Source organism: Lathyrus oleraceus, chromosome 7 (genome assembly GCF_024323335.1).
Source record: "Lathyrus oleraceus cultivar Zhongwan6 chromosome 7, CAAS_Psat_ZW6_1.0, whole genome shotgun sequence".
Taxonomy (NCBI): Eukaryota; Viridiplantae; Streptophyta; class Magnoliopsida; order Fabales; family Fabaceae; genus Lathyrus; species Lathyrus oleraceus.
In genome coordinates this window covers 223,516,311-223,538,505 of record NC_066585.1, presented here as the reverse complement: position 1 = coordinate 223,538,505, position 22,195 = coordinate 223,516,311, and the positions used below count along the sequence as shown (strand labels likewise).

The 22,195-nt window shown below is 40.4% G+C and overlaps 2 protein-coding genes across 2 annotated transcripts; both read right to left on the bottom strand.

Moving 5' to 3' along the window:
- Positions 1-19,379: 19,379 nt before the first annotated feature.
- On the bottom strand, positions 19,380-19,991 carry LOC127103052 (uncharacterized). Its single transcript, XM_051040347.1, has one exon. The coding sequence runs from the start codon at positions 19,989-19,991 to the stop codon at positions 19,380-19,382; it is 612 nt and encodes a 203-aa protein (XP_050896304.1).
- Positions 19,992-20,414: 423 nt separating this feature from the next.
- LOC127103051 (uncharacterized) lies at positions 20,415-21,137 on the bottom strand. The gene has a single exon (XM_051040346.1). The coding sequence runs from the start codon at positions 21,135-21,137 to the stop codon at positions 20,415-20,417; it is 723 nt and encodes a 240-aa protein (XP_050896303.1).
- Positions 21,138-22,195: the final 1,058 nt, after the last annotated feature.

Sequence of the window (22,195 nt, the reverse complement as noted above, 5' to 3'; positions counted from 1 at the left end):
AATGAACCACTACGCCTCGGGCAAAGCGCAGGGTTTTTGTGCAAAATGAAAAACAAAAGAAAATTACTCTGTCTGAAGAGTAACTTGGACTATTTCTTCGGCTGTCCAATTATTCACCATCTCCCCTGGAGCACACGGGCGCACCCAGTTGTCCACATCATAATCACTGTCACCGTCTTCACTACCGGCTGCAAAGACGTCACCATGATTCATCAACCCAGCGCTGGTGAAGGTACTCGGCCCTTTCTGCACACCCTGCTCTGACTGAAGCGGTTGGTAATCGATACCAAATTTGTCCTCCTTGACGGGCATGTCAACCATCTTGCCCTAGCCTTCTGCATTGCCAAAATTAACAACCTCCACAGCTTGCTTGTATGACGCAATTGAGACACCTGGTTTCTTCTGCTCAACAAAAGCCACCTTCTCAATCGCAATGGTCTCAAACGCTTGGCATAGAGTTTCATGGATCTCGCCATCCATCTCCACATACTTGAAGAAAGATAGATGACTCACAAGAATGTCCTCCTCGCCGCACACAGTCACGACTTGACCATTCCACACATACTTCAGCTTCTGATGGAGCGTTGACGACACCGCTCCAGCCCCATGTATCCAGGGACGCCCCAATAAACAACTATATGTTGGTTGTATATCCATCACATAGAAGACAATGTTGAATACTTCTAGGCCTATCTTCACGGGCAATGTGACTTCACTGAAGACTGATCGCTTGGATCCATCAAAAGCACGGACGATGAGATCACTCGGAGTGAGAACAACCCCTTCAACATCAATCTTGCTCAAAATCTTCTTGGGTAGCACATTCAAGGAAGAGCCAGTATCCACCAACACATGCGACAACACTGCGCCTTTACACTCCATGGTGATATGTAGAGCTCTATTATGGTTGCGACCCTCAGGCGTCAAATCCAGGTCTGTGAACCCTAAACCATGTCTTGTGCTCACATTCGCAATGACACCCTCGAGTTGGTTGACAGAAATCTCTTGAGGCACATAAGCCAAATTCAACATTTTCAGCAAGGCGTTACGGTGTGCCTCAGAACACAACAACAGAGAAAGGATAGAGATTTTGGACGGAGTTTGGTTCAGCTGATCCACAATCTTATAATCACTCTTCTTAATGATTTTCATGAACTCCTCCACATCTTTCTCAAGTGAACCCTCAGACACTTCCTTCTGTACAGGTCCTTCTTCAACCACAGCTTGCTTTCCTTTTGCTTTGGCAAGAGCCTCAGCATTGCAATCCCTTAGAGTCTGTGGTGCAAAAAGACGACCACTCCTTGTAAACCCTCCAGGTCCTCCAACATTGTCCACTGCCGGACCAACAGTTACAGGAGTCTTATATGGCACACCAATTGTCACTGAAGCCTGATTCACTGGTCTGATTTGACTTTCTGACCTTCTGTTGTTGCGGAAAGCATTGTCATACCTCCAAGGGACTGCCCTACTGTTCTCAACAGGTCTTCTACCAGAAACATCAATAGTGGTTGGAGCACCAACAGTTACTGGCACAGATATAGTCACAGGGGTACCAACAGTTACGGATGGATTATCAGTTGGAGCACGTCCAGGACCCTCAGACGGTTTGAAGTAAATGGTGACAGTTGATACCACTCCACGATCTCTCACAGCCCGAGCAAACTGTAGGCAAGCATCATCTATCAGTCCCTGGATACCTCTCCTCAGCTTGTCACAACCATTCTCTTGATTAGCACAATCTGAACAACCTTCATTACAGCCCGGGAACACTCCCCCTTTCGGTAGACGTTCCTTTACCACTAGCAACGATGTCTGAACCTCATCAACACTGACTACCAAATCTAAGGACTCCTCACCTTCCACATTGTTCACCCTAGGCCAACCATGTTGAGGCATAGGGTTATTCATAACATTTGGCACAGGAGCAAAGTTGATTGTATTAGCATCAATCAGATCCTAGACTTTATGGTGGAAAGCCCGACAGTTCTCAATATGATGCCCCGGAGCACCGGAATGAAAGTTGCAACGGACATTGGCATCGTACCCAGCATGTATCCTCGTCAACGGCGCCATGGTGCGAAGCTCAACAAATTTCAACCTGAGCAGTTCAGGCAGCAATTCAGCATATGTCATTGGTAACGGATCAAAATGACGCTCAGACACTCTCTGCCTCGGTTGAAACGGGCGTTGTTGTTGTTGTTGAGGCGCTCTTTGTTGTTGAGGTTGAGTTGTTGGGATGGTCACAGCAGCAACCTGACGATATTGTCCTATGTTTACATTCCTCCGACTGTGCACAGCATTAGTCTCCCCCTCCCTCCTTCGGGGTGCCCCAAAAAATGGTTTCTTCGAACTCGAAGATGAAGAACCAGAATCCTGAATCTTCCCTGCTTTAATAAGACTCTCAGTCCTCTCTCCACATATAACCACATCAGAAAAGATACCGAACGGGCAACTCCCCATACGGTCCATAAACACTCCTTGCAATGTTCCAATGAACATATCGGTCAGCTCTCGCTCCAACATAGGAGGTTGCACTCAGGCAGCTAACTCACGCCACCTCTGGGCGTACTCTTTGAAGCTTTCACCAGACTTCTGGAATAAGCTCTGCAATTGGGTTCTGCTCGGAGCCATATCCATATTGTGCTTATACTGCCTCAAGAAGGCTTCCCCCAAATCTCTCCAGCTTCTCACAGATTCTCTCTTCAACTCCATGTACCAGTCCAAGGACTCTCTAGACAAGCTGTCCTGGAAGAAGTATATCCATATCTTCTCGTCGTCAGTATATGCTGAGATCTTCCTGTAGTAAGCCTGCACATGGGTGCGAGGACAAGAAGTGCCATTATATTTGTCAAAGGATGGCGCCTTGAATTTGTAAGGGATCCTCAGCCCATCAACCAGTCCCATATTTGTTACATCAAAACCCAAAGAGTTCTGACACTCCATGGCACGGATTTTCTCAGCTAGGGCATCAACTTTTCTATCCCTCTCTTCAGTTCTTCCCACTTCATCATCATCACTAAGGAAAGTGAACATATCCTCTTGTCTATCCACCAACGGCGCAGGATGGCGAACAGGAGCACGAGTTGCTCTAACATTAACAGTCTCAGGAGCAATAGGTTGTCCATTGATTCTGATACCCCTCAATTCATCACCCATAGCATAGTTATTGACGGGAATGATAGCAGCAACGTTGTCACTAACAAGGACTCCCTCTGGTGAAGCACGGTTGACCGGTGGAATCACAGCTTCCTGTCTCTGAGCTAAGGCTCGCAGCTCCTCTTGCCCTTGTACAACCCCTTGCATCATGCTCATAAATTAGGTATGTTAGCTCTCATCTCTGCCAATTCAGCCTGAACTTGATCCATGTTTCTCTGTTGATTCAGTCTTGTCGCGTAGCGGTGCGGACGATGACCAGCAATCCTGCCTAAAACAGGAACTAGAGTGAGAATTCTTGTTCAAGAACACCTGTAATGCAAGAATGATATGTGTATGATGCGTATGATGTGTATGCTGTTTATCATGAATGATCCTGGAAAGGATATACATATGCGGGTTAACTTTTTCCTTTTTTTATGCATTATTTTTTTTTTTTTTTTGGAAAATAAACATGCTATGATGCAAAATGATGACACCCTGGCAGGTTAGCTGAGTATCACACGGCACAAGATCAGAACTTCGGCGTCAGAACCCTCAGTCATCATCTGAGCAAATCATCATCTGAGCAAGTCATCATCTGAGCAAGTACCCTCAAATTCGGCCCCGGGATCCGAAATAAACGGAACCCTCTGATAAATACCAAGGTCAAACCTCCGACGTCCAGAAATAGAGACCCATAAGTCCAACTGAACCATAGTCACCATCACATAATCACTGACGGAACCTGCACTTGCAAGAATCAAACCCTCCCCTCACAGGTGAATTCTAACAAGGTCATCCTAAGGCGGATAATGGTCTCGACAATCGGACAAGATACTCAACGGGTTTGCCCTTTCGGGTGTGTCGTTGTAGCTCTCATAAGATCGTCTAAACCAAAGATCCGGGAAAGAACGGTCATCGAAGTCAATAGCTCAGATGAGATAACCCAACCTGAGTGGAATACTCCAAACGGAAGGACTCTCTCAAATGAACCTCGTCCGGCTGTGGTATGTCACGTCGCAACAACATGCTGATACAGCAAGTGAGGAGACGTGAGACCATGCTAATCCTATGTGTATACACGGGCCTGGGTTTTAGCCCCACTCAGAACACCCACCCCAAATCAGAGGAACCAACCTGTACAGAATCCAGCACAATGATAATATGATGCATGCAAACACATATGTACATATATACAATTACAGCATAATAATGAATGCAATAAATAAGCAGCAAAAGCAACCAAAACTAATCTAAAGAGCACTAAGATTGACTCGCTTAGGGAAGATGGACCAGCAAGAGGTCAACTTCTTGTTCCCCAGCAGAGTCGCTAGCTGTCGTATTACGCGAAAAACCGGCGGGAAAAAGACACAGAGCCGCCACCGTGCGTTATTTATCCCAAAGGAGGGAAAGGAAACGCTCGAAGTAAACCTGGAAAGGAATGGTCTCACGACCATAGATTGCAAGGATCGGGAGTCGGTTATGCGAAGGGAAGGTATTAGCACCCCTACGCATCCGTCGTACTCGACGGGATCCACGCTCAAAATAATAGAAGAAAGGTGGCTAAATAAACTGCTCAAAACTGCACACAACTGGAGTGAAACACAGACGAAAGATGGAGAAAGCGGACTCGGCAGGATGTCGCATCCTGGGCCTATGTAGTTTGTTAGACACAAACATCAGAGTCGACGTAGTTCGGAGGGACGGGAAACGTGCTTGCTAGGATATCGCATCCTATGCATACGTATCTTCTCTAACTAGAGTAAGAATCAGAGCACTCGTAGCTCGGCTAACGCACGCCAAACAAAACGCCAAACGGGGACGCTGAGACGTCAGAGCAAACACACAAACACAAACTGGAAACAGAATGCCAATCACTGGGCTTACATCCAACTCCACAAAAGAAACGCAAACAGGAAACTGAATGCCAATCGCTGGACTTACATCAGACTCCAAACAAACAAACACACACGGGAAACCGACTGCCAATCGCTGGACTTACGTCAGACTCCAAACGCAAACACAAAGCAGAAGAAGGGTCTCGATTGCAACTAGGGCAAGAGAAAGGTAAGGTCTCAATCGCAACGGGGGCGAGAGAAGGGAATGTCTCAATCGCAACGGGGGCGAGAGAAAAGGATTAAAGTTAGTTGTCAGTCAAACTCGACAAGACATCGCATCTCGTGGCTACGTATCTCATCTGCACATGAGAATCAGAGTTGTCGTAGTTCGGCTAAACTATTTCTATTTGTTGGGTGTTTTTTAAGTGAACGACGTTACTACGCAATCTACCGGATGCTCGACCTTTGGAGACTTACTCACCTTCAGTAGAAGGAGTTAACGTGTTCTTAAGAGGGGATAATGTTTGTTTGTGTTTTAGGATGCTCACGCAACAAAGGAAGTCCTAGACGAAGGAACCGTGCTACCTTAATTGACATGTAAACGAGACTATGCGAAGTCTAGCAAACCTAGGGGATACAATCACACCACACAAACACATACAGCATGAAGTAAACACAACAACAAGGGGCTCAAACATCAAGGGTAAGGCTTTAGTCAAGGGGTCATATCAACCTCGACAAACAAGCCGGCTGGAAGGGTATCTGAGGGCTCTTAACCACTGACATTGACCGTTAGGGTGAGCCGGTGAAAGGTGATGAGGATAAGACTTCATAGCTCTTAACCCGGGCCTGGGTGAGTTTCAATCAATGAAAATGTGGGAGTCCAGAATGTGGGACTCTACTCCACTTGACCGACTCTATATACAAAGGATCTTGGGTGTTTATTCAAAATGCATCAGCACATAGTGCGAGCAAGGTAAAAGACTCGACTGGATAGCAGGGGATGGATTGCACATCCCTTCTATCTGCCAATGCCTCTTCACTTAGGAGGTCTTTGAAGTACATGGCACAAACATAAACAACCACAAACATTGCCTCTTAAGGAGGGCTTCAGACAGGTGCCTGCCAAAAGAAAATGACAGGTCTTCCAGACTACATGGAGAGTAAGAAGTTACCTAGGTGGTATGCCAACCACAAGCAAAGCAACTCAAGCAATAACTTAAAGCGACTAAAGTACCTGTGAGAAAAGCTAAACAATCAGTACTATGTTCAGACAAACAATCAACAATTAACAACAGTGGTCCCAATATACACAACAAACAAGCTTTAGGTGCAAGCATTCAAATTGTTTCATCATCTCAAATGACCTAAAAACAGCAAGGGTTAGTGGACAAAGTAAAGGCATCTCAAATCATGAGATCAACATCATCCCTTAGGACTATAAGCTTGAACCTGAAATGCAAAACTCAAAAGATGAGTACAAACCCCTAGGGCAAAGCCTAGGGTCAAAGGTGGAGAAAAAATTAAAAACAGAAGCTAATACTCAACATGAAGCAACTTTAAACAAGTAAGAACACATCCTAAAAAGGACCAAGTCAAAAGCCTCAATCAAAGTCATCTCATGAGCAAGCTATGGCAAAGGCAATTTCAAAGCACTCAATTGTTCATCAAGCATGAAAATCCCATATTAAAACAGAAATGACTCAAACAATTCTGGAAATTTTTATGAGCATACAAAATGTCAACCACAATCATCATAACAAAAATTAGAATCATCAGAGCTCAAATGATATGGAAATAAAATTGCACAAGCAAGACATCCAATTGTGTGACACACATTGTCACACCTAACAATCATGTGTATAAAACAGTGATGGAAAATGGTAAAAATGCACAATCAAGCCTCAAACATCAAGCAACATGTTGGGAATCATCATGTAAACTTTCATGGCAATTGGATCATTATTGAGCATTTCATGATAGAAAGAATGAAGCATGGTACATTTTGCATATATGATCAATCAACCAATCACAATTCCAAATCCAGAGATGATAAAATCATAAAACCACCACCAAAAAATAATAGACAAACACATGAACATTTTGCAAAAAATTGGGAATTAATTGGATGTGTTTTCAGTTTTATATGATTTTTTAAAGTTGGAAGAAAAATATGAAATAAAAATGAAATATGTATATGATGTTTGGAGGGAAAGGTAACGTTGGAATTAAATTTGAAAAAAAGTGTAGCCAACCAAAATCGAAGCATGTATGCACTGAAAAAGAAAATAAAACACAAAAATGCATGAAGCCAGAATCGAATGGTGTAATGGTCAAACGCAGTCGTCTCATTAATGACATGGCAAGCCCAGTCACGGTCAATGCATACGCATGGAACAGTCAGCGAAATAGCATCCAACCAAAAGGCCAAACAGGCGCAAGCGTGGCATCTGACTAGGCAAAACCCTAGCATCCAAAGGCCTGAACCAGACGGCGGTTCACACGGCGGAAACCATCGTCTCCTACCTTGAGACGGTGGTGAACAGTAACAAGCTTCGGAAAAAAAATCCAGAATCATGAAAATTTTATATCAAATGAAAGCTCTTGCTGCGTACATTACAGATCGATCATTAACTAAAGCTAATTCATCATGAATCTTAAGAATCGAGCAAAAAAAGTTTGACATACAAAACTTCAATTCACTATATCTCAGCCAATAATCCACCAATTCACATGAAATTTAGATCAGATTGATCAGCAAGCAAGGATCTACAAGATTATACACACAAAACAGAGAATTATGCTACTCGAAAATCTGACCTCTTGAAGAGCAGTCGCTGAATTCTGGTGATTCAAGGCTTGGCACGTGTGTAGATCTACTCCTGAGGACTTGTTATGAAGCTTTAAGTAGAAATTGAGGCTTGGCATGACCTAGATCCAGCTCAAAAATCAGTTTCCATCTTCATGTTCTTCCTTGGATTATGCACGAATTCTGGCCAAAATCAATGATCCAATGCTTGATTCCTCATCCACTACACTCAATGAACCAGAATATGGAAGAAAAATGCAATGCTATGTGGTGAATTTTCAAGTTTTGATTGAGAGGAAATTTTGGAGGGAAGAAGAATTTGAGATCTAGAATGAACCAAAACTCCACAATTCTGTTATGCTTTACTATTTATACCATGTGTTAATCCATTTGCTAATCATGCTTAGACTTAGTTAATGGAATTTTAAGAAGAAAAGAGGTGTATGATCAAAATTGATTTTTCACCTCATGCATGGCAATCCCACGTGAACAGTAGCTAATGGCCATGCAATTTCACTTAAAACCATTTTATGAACATGTTGGAATGATCAAAAGGCTCATGTGATGCAACAATTTTGAATTCTTGATTTTCCCTCCAAAAATCACATGTATGCACTAATGATCATATGAACAAATTTCATACAATGCAATGTTGGTTTTGGAAATTATAGGTCATAAGAAGAAATTTGCAAAAAGAGGCACTCAATTTGGAGTTATAGATCAAAAGTTATGGCTTGTTGAAGTTCCATGCACACTTGGCAATGATTTGATTATATCTCCTCAACCATTCATCAGATGCTCATGATCTTGGACTTTTTGGAAATGGGAGAGAAAGATATTCAACTTTCATGTTGGACAAAATTTCATTTGAAGCTTATTTTATGTTGGAAAGTCAGGTTGAAAGTGGTCCAAAAACTTGCCATTTTTGGAAACTTGAAATTACAGGTTACTTTCCATTTTGGGAAACTTTTGATCTGGCTTCAAAATCTTCAAGGTATGAGTTTGACATGATGAATAAACCTCTTTTGGACATGTATGAGGTGTCTCAAACCATTTCTCCACCTCCTAGCCCTCAGTTGACTTTTATGGGCCCCAGATGACCTGAAACTGCACTGTGGACTTTGAGCCTCTAGCACTTGGTCCAATGGCTTCAAAATGAACCTTGGTTCAAATAATCTCTCTAGAACAACCATAGGGATTTTATCTCAAGGAAATGCTTGGCTCCTTGCACTGGTGAATTCTCCTGATGACAGTCTTGACTGGCAAGATGCAATGCAATATGCAATGTTAATGTAATGTTAATGACCTAAAAATGAAATGAATGTATGAGTGGGGGGTGCAAATTTGAGGTGCTACAGATGGTTATCAAAACCAACGCGTGAGATTAAAATAATTTAAACAGATCATGTGGTTAGAAGCATGCCAACGCACCACCGGAGCCAGAGCTCCGGTCTTCTTCTCTGGTGGACCTCACCGGACTGGTCCACCTTCAACCATCACCAAAATAAAAAAGGAGGACATGAATTTAAAGTAAAAATGCTCAGGAGCTCGAATCTTCCCTCAATTTCACCTAACTCAACGTATATAGAAAGATACAAGGAGTTGAATTTTGAGGATCATGATCTGAGTTGCTTCGATTTGACCTATAAGCAACTCAATCTTGTTTCCTACATTGGTAGGACTTCAGATAACCAAAAATCAACAAGAGTAATGTAAAATTGAGTGAGAATTAAAGAGATGAAAAATTTAGAAAATCACTTTCACTGTAGGTTCAGATGGACACGATCTTGCTCTCAATTGTGCTTGGCATTGCTTCAAATGCTTGATGCAGTGGAAATGGATCAAGAAAAGTGATGGACTCTTGGAATTTCAATCTCAAAACAGTTGAGAGATTCAAACTCCATTTTCAATGAAAATCATCAAGCTTATCTTTTGAATGTGAGGGTTTAGGGTTGCTGAATCAAAGCTTGCGCACCAAGGTCCATAATTCTGAGAAAGAGGGGCTCTATTTATAGGCTAAGTGATTGATAATTGCACACTTCTTTCAAATTTTCAAAAATAGCAATATCCTTTGCATGGATGCATGGGCGTGTGATAGGCCCATTTAATGATGCATTTCGGTCCAAAAATGAGTGTAAGTAATGCTGAAGTCATGTGGAAAGGCCATGCATTCGTGTATGGAAAGTGGAACTTCAAATATTCCAAATGGTCCTTCAACTTTAAGCCATGTGAAAGTCATTCATTCTTTGTCCAAATGGGATGAATTTGGACTTTTTGGAAAGGTTAGATCAAGAGGAACAACTTTCATGTTGAACAGTTTTTCATTTGAAGCTTGGATCATGATTAATTTTGAGGTGGAAGTTTGGAAAATCAAACATATCAAAAAAATTCTAAGTACCAATCCATATGTTCACTTCTTCCACCTTGAATAACTTTTTCTATGGACTTCAAATGAGAAACGTTCCTTCATCAAAGTTGTATCTATCTCAATGTCCTTAAAATTTGTCACAAATTTGACCTCATTTGTATTTAACATGAAGGAGTTATGCATTTTTAAAGTCGAGGAAAATCACTTGTTCAATGGTATTAGCCCAAAATAACCTAAAATGTTTCCTCATATCAAATGCATTTAAAAGTTGAATTTGCACTTCCTACAAACATCAAAGTTGAATTAGACATATTGAATTTGATCATGAAACTTGAATAGATTTCATCTCATAAAAATTGAGCAAGTTATGGTCTTGGGAAGTTGACCTCCAAGTTACAGTTTATACAAAATGACATATAACCTTTCACCATAAAAAATGACTTTCCAAGCAAAACTAGATCTTGACCTCAACATTAAAGTTGTTTGGAATGTCATTTAGAGTAACTTGGCTCTTGGAATTATTTTAATATGACAAAAATTGTAGGAGATAAGGTCTAGGGAACCCCAGTTTTGACTAGTTAAATTCCTCTGGTAAACCACCATGAACCAACTTGCTAGCTTGATATTCTCTTGACTTTTTGGAACCATGGAGGATCATATATGCATAAGATGATGTAATGTGAAGTATCCCTTGAAATATTTGATCAATTCTTGAAGAAACGTGTTGAAGAAGTTACATAAGATACCTAGATGAATTAGGGTTTCCAAGGCAAACCAGTTCCAAACTCTTGATGATTTCTTGATCAAAATAACATGTGAAGATCATGGGGATTCATATATGATACTTAGATCCGTAGTAAACCAATTCTTGATTGAGCTCCTTGCAATGAGGGTCTTAAACCCTAGATGTGAACTTGATAGAGCATAGATGAGCATGTGCACTACCTACAGAAGAGTTAAGCTATACAATGACATATTTTTGGTATTTTGGTTAGTAAATAAAGAAAAATGAAGTATGATACAATCAAATGGTGCTTGGTGATCTCTCCCAATGTAAACCCAATGAATGAGGGGTAAGGAGGATGCCAAGGTGTGATCGCAATGCTAATGCATATGATGAGAATAGCATGAGGGATCTTAGGGTCAAAATTGGGGTCTTACAGCTGACCATATTTAAGGACGTTCTAGTTGAGGAGACGAAGGTTAAAATCTTTGTATCGACTCAGTAGAAAGGACTTATATAACAACATATAGAAACAAATTTTGGTCCCTAAGAGACCTCATGATGCATATGATATGAATGCAAAAATAATCTATATGGGGAAAATGTTGCCACAAAGGAAAAGAATCTGAAGAGACTGAATGTCCGCATGAGTGTAATGCATTCCATAAGGAAAACTCACTGGGGAGACAGAGACTTTGGGGGATAAAAAGTTATGCATAGGTCAGGCTATGGCTTAAAACTGTTGGGGGACTCGAGGGATTCCATGAAAATAAATCAATAGAAAGACTCAGTCGGGGAATGAAAAGAACATCTGCAGGGGAAACGGTTAGATCAGAATAAAACTGAAATACTCGACCCAAGCAGGAAAAGACGATCTCACTAAGGAAATACGCACTCACACTCAACTGGGGAAGAAATGATCTCCAATACAGGAGGAATAGAAGTATATTATCCATTATCGATTACTGGGTAAGGGGATAACAATTTCTGATAGGGAGGACATCCATTACCGGTTAGGGTAAACATATCAAGGATGACTCGCTGAGGGTAAACAAGAGGTATATTCATTACCAGTTGCTGGGTAAAGAATAACTTGTTGGGGAAAAGCCAAATAGGATTTACAACTACCATTTACTGGCAGAAGACTAAAGAGAGAGAATATTTGTCACTGATTAAAGTGAACATATAAGGATAGACTCAAAGGGGAAGAATATCTGTCATCGGTTAAGATGAACATATCAAGGATAGACTCACCTGGGGACATTAGGAAGGATATTCGTCACCGGTTAAGATGAACATATCAAGGATAAACTACCTAAAAAAGTAGGAATTACATCTATCAGATACTGGATAGAATACCAAAAAGAGAATATCCATCACTGGTTAGGATGAACATATCAAGGATAGACTCCAAGGGGACAAATAGGGATTATATCTATCAATTACTGGATAGAATACCGAAAAGAGAATATACGTCACCGGTTAAGATGAATATATCAAGGATAGACTCAAAGGGGAAGCAGGATTTACAACTACCGGTTATTGGGCAGAAGACCGCAAAGATAAGGAAATTCTTCATCGGTTAGGATGAACATATCAAGGATTAACTCTTTGAGGAAAGAAAAATAGGGATTACAACTACCTTTTTACTGGATAGAATACCGAAAAGAGAATATTCGTCACCGGTTATGATTAACATATCAAGGATAAACTCAAAGCAGGGAAGAAAATATCCGTCACCGGTTAGGATGAACATATCAAGGATAAACTTCCTGGGGAAACGTGTGAAACGAATCCGCTGGGGAGAAAAAGGGTACTTTTGCCAAGTATTTGGCAAAAAAGTGAAATACTTGCAATTAGAGAAGAATATTACCAGTTACTGGGTAGTAAACTCTAAGGGGACCAAAAGCATCTATCTAGGTAAGATCTAGAAAGAAACGGTCAATCAAAGACTCAACCCAATGAGGATCTAGCTCAAGAGGAGTGGTTCTATCCAGACCATCAACTGGGGAGGAAGCTGAAATAATAATCATCCATGAGGAGTTAACTCGGTGGGGAATGACAAAGGTTAAACTCTTTCTGCTTAGTGGGCTGACACTCTAGAATTGAAAGAGGACAGAAAAACGAAATCTGCGTGGGTAAAAAGTATACCACCGTAGCAGAGGATCAGAGAAACAATGAATCTCAAAGTGCATTATTAATGCAAGAATGTATATGTATATGTATATGTATATGTATATGTATATGTATATGTTAATGTATATGTATATGTATATGTATATGTATATGTATATGTATATGTATATGTATATGTATATGTATATGTATATGATGATTATGTTAACAAAACGATCATAAAGGATATAAATGTCACTGGACTGCGTCATCAATACAAAACACCGCCAATCGTCATAGGAGGGAAACAACTGCAGGAGAGAATCGGCCACCTCAAAAGCTTAATCCTGGCTGGGGAAAAGAGGAGCGGGTTTGCTGAGGAAACTTCATTATCAATTCTGCAGAGATTTTTAGTTCAACACCATATCAAATGGGAAACAACCTTGTAGTAAAGGAGAAAAGTGATCCAAAAGGCAGCGGAATTTAAAATTTCTCCTTTAGTGATCCTTACGAATGAGCATGATCAATGATAGAATCCTTACCTCTTGTGGCGATTGTAACCTTTGATGCAGATCTACGGAGCGATCACGAACGTTGAACGATGACAATGCCTCTACTCAGTCCACACGAACGGATTCCTTCAATCTCAGTGCTAGCTACTACGAATGAAGACCTTGAGTGAGAGGGAGAGAGAAACGAAATTGAAACTGCACAAATGCTTCTACACAAGGGTTCTATTTATAGAACCACTTGTTTGGGCTACAAGCTAAAAAGCCCACTCAGGTGTATGTGGCCCATATCTTATAATATACCAAAATCACTTAAGCGTGTGATACCTTACCATATTTCGTATTCTACTTAAGTACACCGTACCTTATGATGTTCTACAATTCGCTTAAGTGCACTTTACATTACGGTATTCCTTAGTTACTCTATCTCTCATCAATCCGTCCTTTTGTGTGTAACCTTGTAGGTTTTCGCGGCATTGGCAATTATATTAAATCACGTATTTAACATAATAAACAGGGAGCGGTATCTAGCAACACATCACTGCTACCCAAAAGATGAAAATGTCATGTGTACAATTACCCCTTTTGCCCTTATGTCTATATTGAACACAAGGTATAGACTATGTCATCCTTGTCCAGTTCAATATTGGGCCCATAGACATTTATCCTGTTACGCAGGATGGGCAAATTCCATCTAGGTCACTCATGCCCCTTAGCATGCTTCGTGGAGTACCCATCAACTGTATTTATGGTCATCCAGTTACGGACAATGTTTGATCAGCAATAAGGAACTTGACTCTACATCTAGGATCCATAGTGGTTTCAGGTCGAAGGGTGGTATACACCATTATCACCATGAGAATAACTTATGACACTTTGTGTAACACCCCAATTCTACCCGTCGTAAATTCAATTAAAAATCAGAGTAAACAAATTTCACACAAAATTGAGGCATCACATATATCATTTCATCAACACTTAAACAAATTACACAACACGGTAATTGCGCAAGGATCCACTTAGTCCTTGTTAAATAATAAACAACACTGTATATGGATTCACCTAGTCCATATAGCAGCAATACACAAAACATCGCAACGGAAATCATTTAGATAATTAAGTTGAGTCGTACATTTACACATTCAAAAGAAAACAAGCAAACAAATGCCCATCACAACTATCATATACAATGATATACAAAAGGGCATTGTTACTATCAAAATCATGAAAAGCATTCATTAACCCCTGAGTGTTACAATCCTAATCAGAGCAATGACGCCAAAAGTGTGCTACCACTATCCTCCTCTCAACGCGGAGCACCTGCACGTTACCAATATAAAGGTAACGGCCAACAACAAAAGGGTGAGATACTCAAATCATATAATCAAGTTAATGATAAGCAATATATAAGTAAATTCGGGAAGTTAGAAATATTGTTACCTCATCGCACAATCCTTCACTTGAATGCTTATGTATTTAATCATAAACAAAGTCAATAATCATCCACAACATCAATGTTACATCATAGCATCTCATCACTTTAACATTTCATCAATCCATCATAAAACATTACGATTCATCGCATCATCGCAAAATATCACCGCACATCATAAACCGTCACATAACAACAATTATCACAAAATGCAAAAATAAACATAACCAACATATGTGACTCAACTATGCAAATGCTATGCGGTACCGACTCGTCACTTTGCCATCAAGGCCAAGGCTTTGTGCCCACTTCTCTTTTGCCAAAAGGCCACGTCGCTATTGCCAAAAGGCCACGTCACTTATGCAAATGTATGTGACTCCATGATAAATGATACACATACACCAAAATCATCATCGCATCAACATAACTCATCACAATGGCCGAAGCCCACGTCGCTATTGCCATTTAGGCCATGTCGCCATTCACATGCATAAAAGCATTCACACAACATCATCTTCACCAACATTCATACATATGTTTATATATAAAACAAATGAGAATATTCATCACAATCAATTGTTTCATCATACAATCTCTTAGGTAATTCAACCTCATGCTATGTTTATTTACATCGCACACCTACACACTATAGTTAAGTGGTATTCCTCATTAATCAAATAGGCTTCCTACTATATCAATTATTAATCACTTTTCCAAACTAATCACTTATTAAAATAAGCCCTTATAATGGCCTATAAACATCAACATGTATAAAATTTCATAAGCTTCGCATAGCTTCGAACGGGGACTAAAACGGAGTTACGGACCTCCGATTTCGACTCAGTTGGCGCCGCGAACTCTCTTTCGCGCCGTGAATTTAGCAGGAAACATAGAAAATGCGTTTTTGACCGTTAAATACCTTCCGGACCTCCGATTTCGATTCCGTTAAAAGTCTCATTCTCAGATTTCAATGAACTACAATATTTTCAATATTACAAAGCCATTCTAACCACAATTTAACTTTTATTTCATCATTCTAAACATCATTCAATTAATTTCCAACACTTCCTAAATTCACATTTTGTAAAATTACTCATCCTTTGATTCATCAACACAATAGCATATTTTTCACAACATACATCAACCCCAAACCATCAACAACAACACAACATACAATTTTATTTATCATTCTTCTAAACCTAACCCTAACATTTTGCAAAGAATTGATACATGTTCAATAATCACAAACAATCAACACTACATCAAGAACACAAACAACATTTTCAAAGCAAGGAATCCAATCACAACATCAAAACCCAACAATATCCTCTAACAACCATTACCCACATAAAACCCATCATTTTAATAATTATGGAAAATGATAACTCACACCCTTACCTTAGAGATGATGATTGAGTTACTCTATAGTGTTCTAGCAAGCTTGGGTTGATCAAGATGATGCTCTTCTTCTCCAATTTCTTCTTCCTCCTCCAAACCCTAACTTTTCTCTCTTTTCTTCTCTTTTCTCCTCCTTCTCTCTACTTCTTTCTATTTCTCTTCTTTCTATTTCTATTCTATTTCTATACTTTGTTTTAATTAAATAAAAACTAACTAATGGGCTTAATTGTTACACCTCCCTTAATTACTATATACACCACTAGGCCCAATAGCTATTATACCATAATTCTCATAATTAAACTCTAATAATATATTAACACACAATAAAATATTTTACCGAAATAATTATAAATCAAACATTATAAAAATAATAATAATAACACTTAATAAAAATTGGGGCGTTACAACTCTCCCCCACTTAAATATTTTCGTCCTCGAAAATTACCTCATTCGAATAACTCGGGGTAGGACTCGCGCATCCTGTTCTCCAATTCCCATGTCGTGCTTTCTCCGACTGCACCAATCCAAACAATCTTCACCAAATCAATTTCCTTTCCCCGTAGGGACTTCGTCTCACGACCTTCGATCCTCAAAGGCATCGTCTCAACCGTAAGGTTATCGCGCACTTGAATATTGAATCATATGAGACGGATCCGGAATATACTTCCTAAGTTGAGATACATGGAACACGTCATGCAAATTCGAGAGGTTTGGCGGTAACGCCACTCTATAAGCAACTTTTCCCACTCTACTCGTAATTTGATACGGTCCAATGAAACGAGGAGTCAACTTCTTAGCTTTCAATGCTCGTCCAACACCGGTCGTAGGTGTGACTCTTAGAAACACATGATCACCCTCTTGAAATTCCAAATCTTTTCTCCTCTTATCATGATAACTCTTTTTCCTACTTTGAGAAATCTTCATCTTATCCCGAATCATCTTAACCGTCTTGGTAGTTTCTCGAACAATCTCGGGTCCAAGTACCACACTTTCACCAGATTCATGCCAACACAACGGAGTCCTACACCTCCGCCCATACAAAGCTTCAAAAGGCGCCATTCCAATACTTGAATGGTAACTATTGTTGTAAGTAAACTCCACCAACGGAAGGTGAGTATCCCATGAGCCTCCTTGTTCAAGAATACACGCCCTTAATAAATCTTCCAAGGATTGGATAGTCCTCTCCGTTTGACCATCCGTCTGAGGATGATACGCCGAACTCAACCTCAACTTGGAACCTAAAGCTTCTTGCAAACTCTTCCAAAATTCTGAAGTGAACCTCGGATCTCTATCCGAAACAATACAAAGAGGAACACCGGGCAGCTTCACAATAACATTGGTATAAATCTCCGCCAACTTCGACACCGGATAACTTATGTTAATAGGAATAAAGTGAGCCGACTTCGTAAGCCTATCAACAATCACCCAAATAGCATCACATCCTCTAGATGTATTCGGTAAACCCGTCACAAAGTCCATGGAAATGCTATCCCACTTCCACTCAGGAATTTCTAACAGTTGCATCAACCCCGCAGGTTTCTGATGCTCCACCTTTGATTTCTGGCAAGTCAAGCACGCATACACGAACTGAGCTACTTCACGCTTCATTCCCGACCACCAAAATAATCTCTTCAAATCTTGGTACATCTTAGTCTCTCCGGGATGAATACTCAAATTACTCCTATGGATTTCTTCCAAGATCATCCTTTTTAAATCCACATCATCGGGAACACAAATCCTATCACGAAACCTCAACACACCTTGTGCATCCAATTTGAAATCCTCATTCTCAGATTGTCCGAGTCCAATGATCACATCAACAAGTTTCATATCCAACTTCTGAGCCTCTCTAATGCTATCAAGAAAATCATTGTTAATCTTTAACATACCCAAAATCACACTTCTTGGTGTCACCTCGATCACTAAGCTCATATCTCGGAATTTCTCAATCAACTCCAACTCTTTCATCATCAAGGTCGACATATGCAAAGTCTTCCTACTTAGAGCATTGGCCACCACATTCGCTTTTCCGGGATGGTAGTTCAACCCAAAGTCATAATCCTTTAGCAATTTCAGCCATCTCATTTGTCTCATGTTTAGCTCTTTTTGATCAAACAAATACTTCAAGCTTTTATGGTCACTAAAGACTTCAAATCTAGATCCATAAAGGTAATGTCTCCAAATTTTCAAAACAAACACAACCGCCGCAAGCTCCAAATCATGCGTAGGGTAGTTCTTCTCATGAATCCTCAATTGTCTAGAAGCATAAGCAACTACCTTACCATTCTGCATAAGCACACCTCCTAATCCCATCTTCGAAGCATCGCAATAAACCACAAACGGTTCCTCGGGATTTGGCAAAATCAAAATCGGAGCCGTTGTCAACCTTTTCTTCAACTCAAGGAAACTTTCTTCGCATCGGACATCCCACACAAAAGCAGCACCCTTACAAGTTAACTTAGTCAAAGGAAGTGCCAACTTAGAAAAGCCTTCTATAAACCTCCTATAGTAGCCTGCCAAGCCTAGGAAACTTCTTATCTCGGTAATTGACATAGGAGCTTCCCATTGCAACACCGCATCAATCTTCGATGGATCAACCGCAATTCCGTCACCGGAAACAACATGACCAAGAAAGCTAACTTCTCTCAACCAAAACTCACACTTAGACAACTTAGCATACAATCTCTTCTCTTTCAACACTTGCAAAACAATACGCAAATGTTCCACATGTTCTTCCTCCTACTTAGAATAAACCAAAATGTCGTCTATGAACACCACCACATATTGATCCAAATAAGAATGGAAAATGCGATTCATGTACTCCATGAATACTCTCGGCGCATTAGTAACACCGAAAGGCATCATCGTGTACTCGTAGTGTCCATAACGAGTCCTGAAAGCAGTTTTCTGAATGTCCTCATCTTTCACCTTAAGTTGATGGTAGCCCGACCTTAGATCAATCTTACTGAAAATACGAGCACCCACTAAACGATCCATCAAGTCATCGATCCTTGGGAGTGGATACCTATTCTTAATCGTCACCTTATTCAACTATCTATAATCAATACAAAGTCGCATGCTTCCGTCTTTTTTTTTCACCAGCAAAACTGGAGCTCCCCAAGGTGATACAGTAGGTCTCACAAACTTCCTTTCAAGCAAATCCTCTAGCTGACTCTTCAGTTCAGCCAACTCTGATGTTGACATCCTATACGGCGCCATAAAGATGGGTCTAGTACCAGGTACAAGGTCAATAGTGAACTCAACTTCTCTTTCTGGCGGTGCACTAGGAATCTCATCAGGAAAAACTTCAGGGAAATTGCACACCACCGGCAAGTCCGCAATTATAGCCTGACTCTCCACAGACAAGCTTGCCATCAACAAGAACACCAACGTGTCTTCTTCTATGAACTCCTTCAATTGTTTCTTGGATAACAATTCTGTTCTTCCTTCTTCTTCGGCAGAAGAAAACCTCACAGTGTTGTTGTAGCAATTAGTATGAACATAGTTGGATTTCAACCAGTCCATACCCAATACTACATCCAACCCGACAAGCGGCAAACAAACAAGATCAACTACAAAATCTTTACCAAATATTGACAAGGGGCAACTCTTACACACAAGAGACGTAGATACCGTTCCCTTAGCGGGAACCTCAACAATCATATCTCTACCCAAGGAAAACAAAGAAAGACCCAATCTTTCAACACAATCCGCAACAACAAAACAGTGTGTGGCACCGGTATCAATAATAGTAATTAAAGGAATGCTATTAATGAAACAAGTACCTCGAACAAGTCCATCTTCATTTGTAGTCTGAGTTCCCGACAAAGCAAACACTTTACCAATCTCTTGTCCCCTCTTTGGCTTCTAACATTTAGCACTGATATGTCCTCCTTCCCCACAGTTAAAGCAAACAACATCCTTCTGCTTACAATCACGAGCCGCATGTCCCGACATACCACAACAGAAACATCTCGTTTCACCAAGCCTACACACATTACTCTTGTGGCCCAGCTTTCCACACTTGAAACAGATAACATTAGCAGGAGCATCTCCCCCACTTGTTCTTCGACCCGGAATCACTTTCTATTTCCCTTTTCCAACCGGAGTTTCATATGGCTTACCACGGTTGTGTTGGCCCCTTCCTCTCTTCTTAGACAAGATCTTATAGTATGCATTGTTGTCCTCTTCAAAGATTCTACAACTATCAATCAGATCCGCAAAGACGCGAATCTTTTGATATCCCACAGCTTTCTTAATTTTCGGACGCAATCCATTTTCAAACTTGATGCACTTAGAGAATTCGGCATTGGCTCCATCATAGTGAGGATAGAACTTAGCCAATTCAGTGAACTTAGCAGCATACTCCGTGACTGACAAGTTCCCTTGCTTCAACTCGAGGAATTCAATCTCTTTCTTTCCTCGCACATCTTCTGGATAATACTTCCTCAGAAATTCTCTACGAAACACTTCCCAAGTAATCTCCTCGCCCGAAGTTTCCAACCATAGACGACTGTCCACCCACCAATCATCGCTTTCACCTGACAGCTTATGAGTTCCATAACGGATCTTTTGCACAAGAGTGCAATCCATCACTCTGAAGATTCTTTCAATCTCCTTCAACCAAGCCAAGGCTCCTTCAGGATCATACCTACCAAGAAAAGTAGGCGGGTTCTCCCTCTGAAACGTCGCCAGACTACGAGACCCCACATTCTCGTCAGCATTGGGTGGGTTCTGGAACGCCTGAGCCATTGCCTGCATAGCTGCAGCAAGAGCCTCATCATTCCTCCCAGCGTTTCTTCCGGCCATCTTACACTTCTGCTCACAACACAAACAAGGATTAGCAACAAATTAACAACACAAGGTCGTTAAACAACAAAAGACTCAACAACGTGGTCGGATGGACCGACCTGCTCTGATACCACTAATGTAACACCCCAATTCTACCTGTCATAAATTCAATTAAAAATCAGAGTAAACAAATTACACACAAAATTGAGGCATCACATATATCATTTCATCAACACTTAAACAAATTACACAACACGGCAATTGCGCAAGGATCCACTTAGTCCTTGTTAAATAATAAACAACACTGTATATGGATTCACCTAGTCCATATAGCAGCAAGACATAAAACATCGCAACGGAAATCATTTAGATAATTAAGTTGAGTCGTACATTTACACATTCCAAAGAAAACAAGAAAACAAATGCCCATCACAACTATCATATACAATGATATACAAAAGGGCATTGTTACTATCAAAATCATGAAAAGCGTTCATTAACCCCTGAGTGTTACAATCCTAATCAGAGCAATGACGCCAAAAGTGTGCTACCACTATCCTCCTCTCAACGCGGAGCACCTGCACGTTACCAATATAAAGGTAACGGCCAACAACAAAAGGGTGAGATACTCAAATCATATAATCAAGTTAATGATAAGCAATATATAAGTAAATTCGGAAAGTTAGAAATATTGTTACCTCATCGCACAATCCTTCACTTGAATGCTTATGTATTTACTCATAAACAAAGTCAATAATCATCCACAACATCAATGTTACATCATAGCATCTCATCACTTTAATATTTCATCAATCCATCATAAAATATTACGATTCATCGCATCATCGCAAAATATCACCGCACATCATAAACCGTCACATAACAACAATTATCACAAAATGCGGACATAAACATAACCAACATATGTGACTCAACTATGCAAATGCTATGCGGTACCGACTCGTCGCTTTTCCATCAAGGCCAAGGCTTTGTGCCCACTTCTCTTTTGCCAAAAGGCCACGTCGCTTATGCAAATGTATGTGACTCCATGATAAATGATACACATACACCAAAAT

Coding starts and splice junctions, on each gene's coding strand:
- LOC127103052 (XM_051040347.1), bottom strand. CDS start 19,991: ATGATTGTTGAGGTTCCCGCTAAGGGAACGGTATCTACGTCTCTTGTG.
- LOC127103051 (XM_051040346.1), bottom strand. CDS start 21,137: ATGGCCGGAAGAAACGCTGGGAGGAATGATGAGGCTCTTGCTGCAGCT.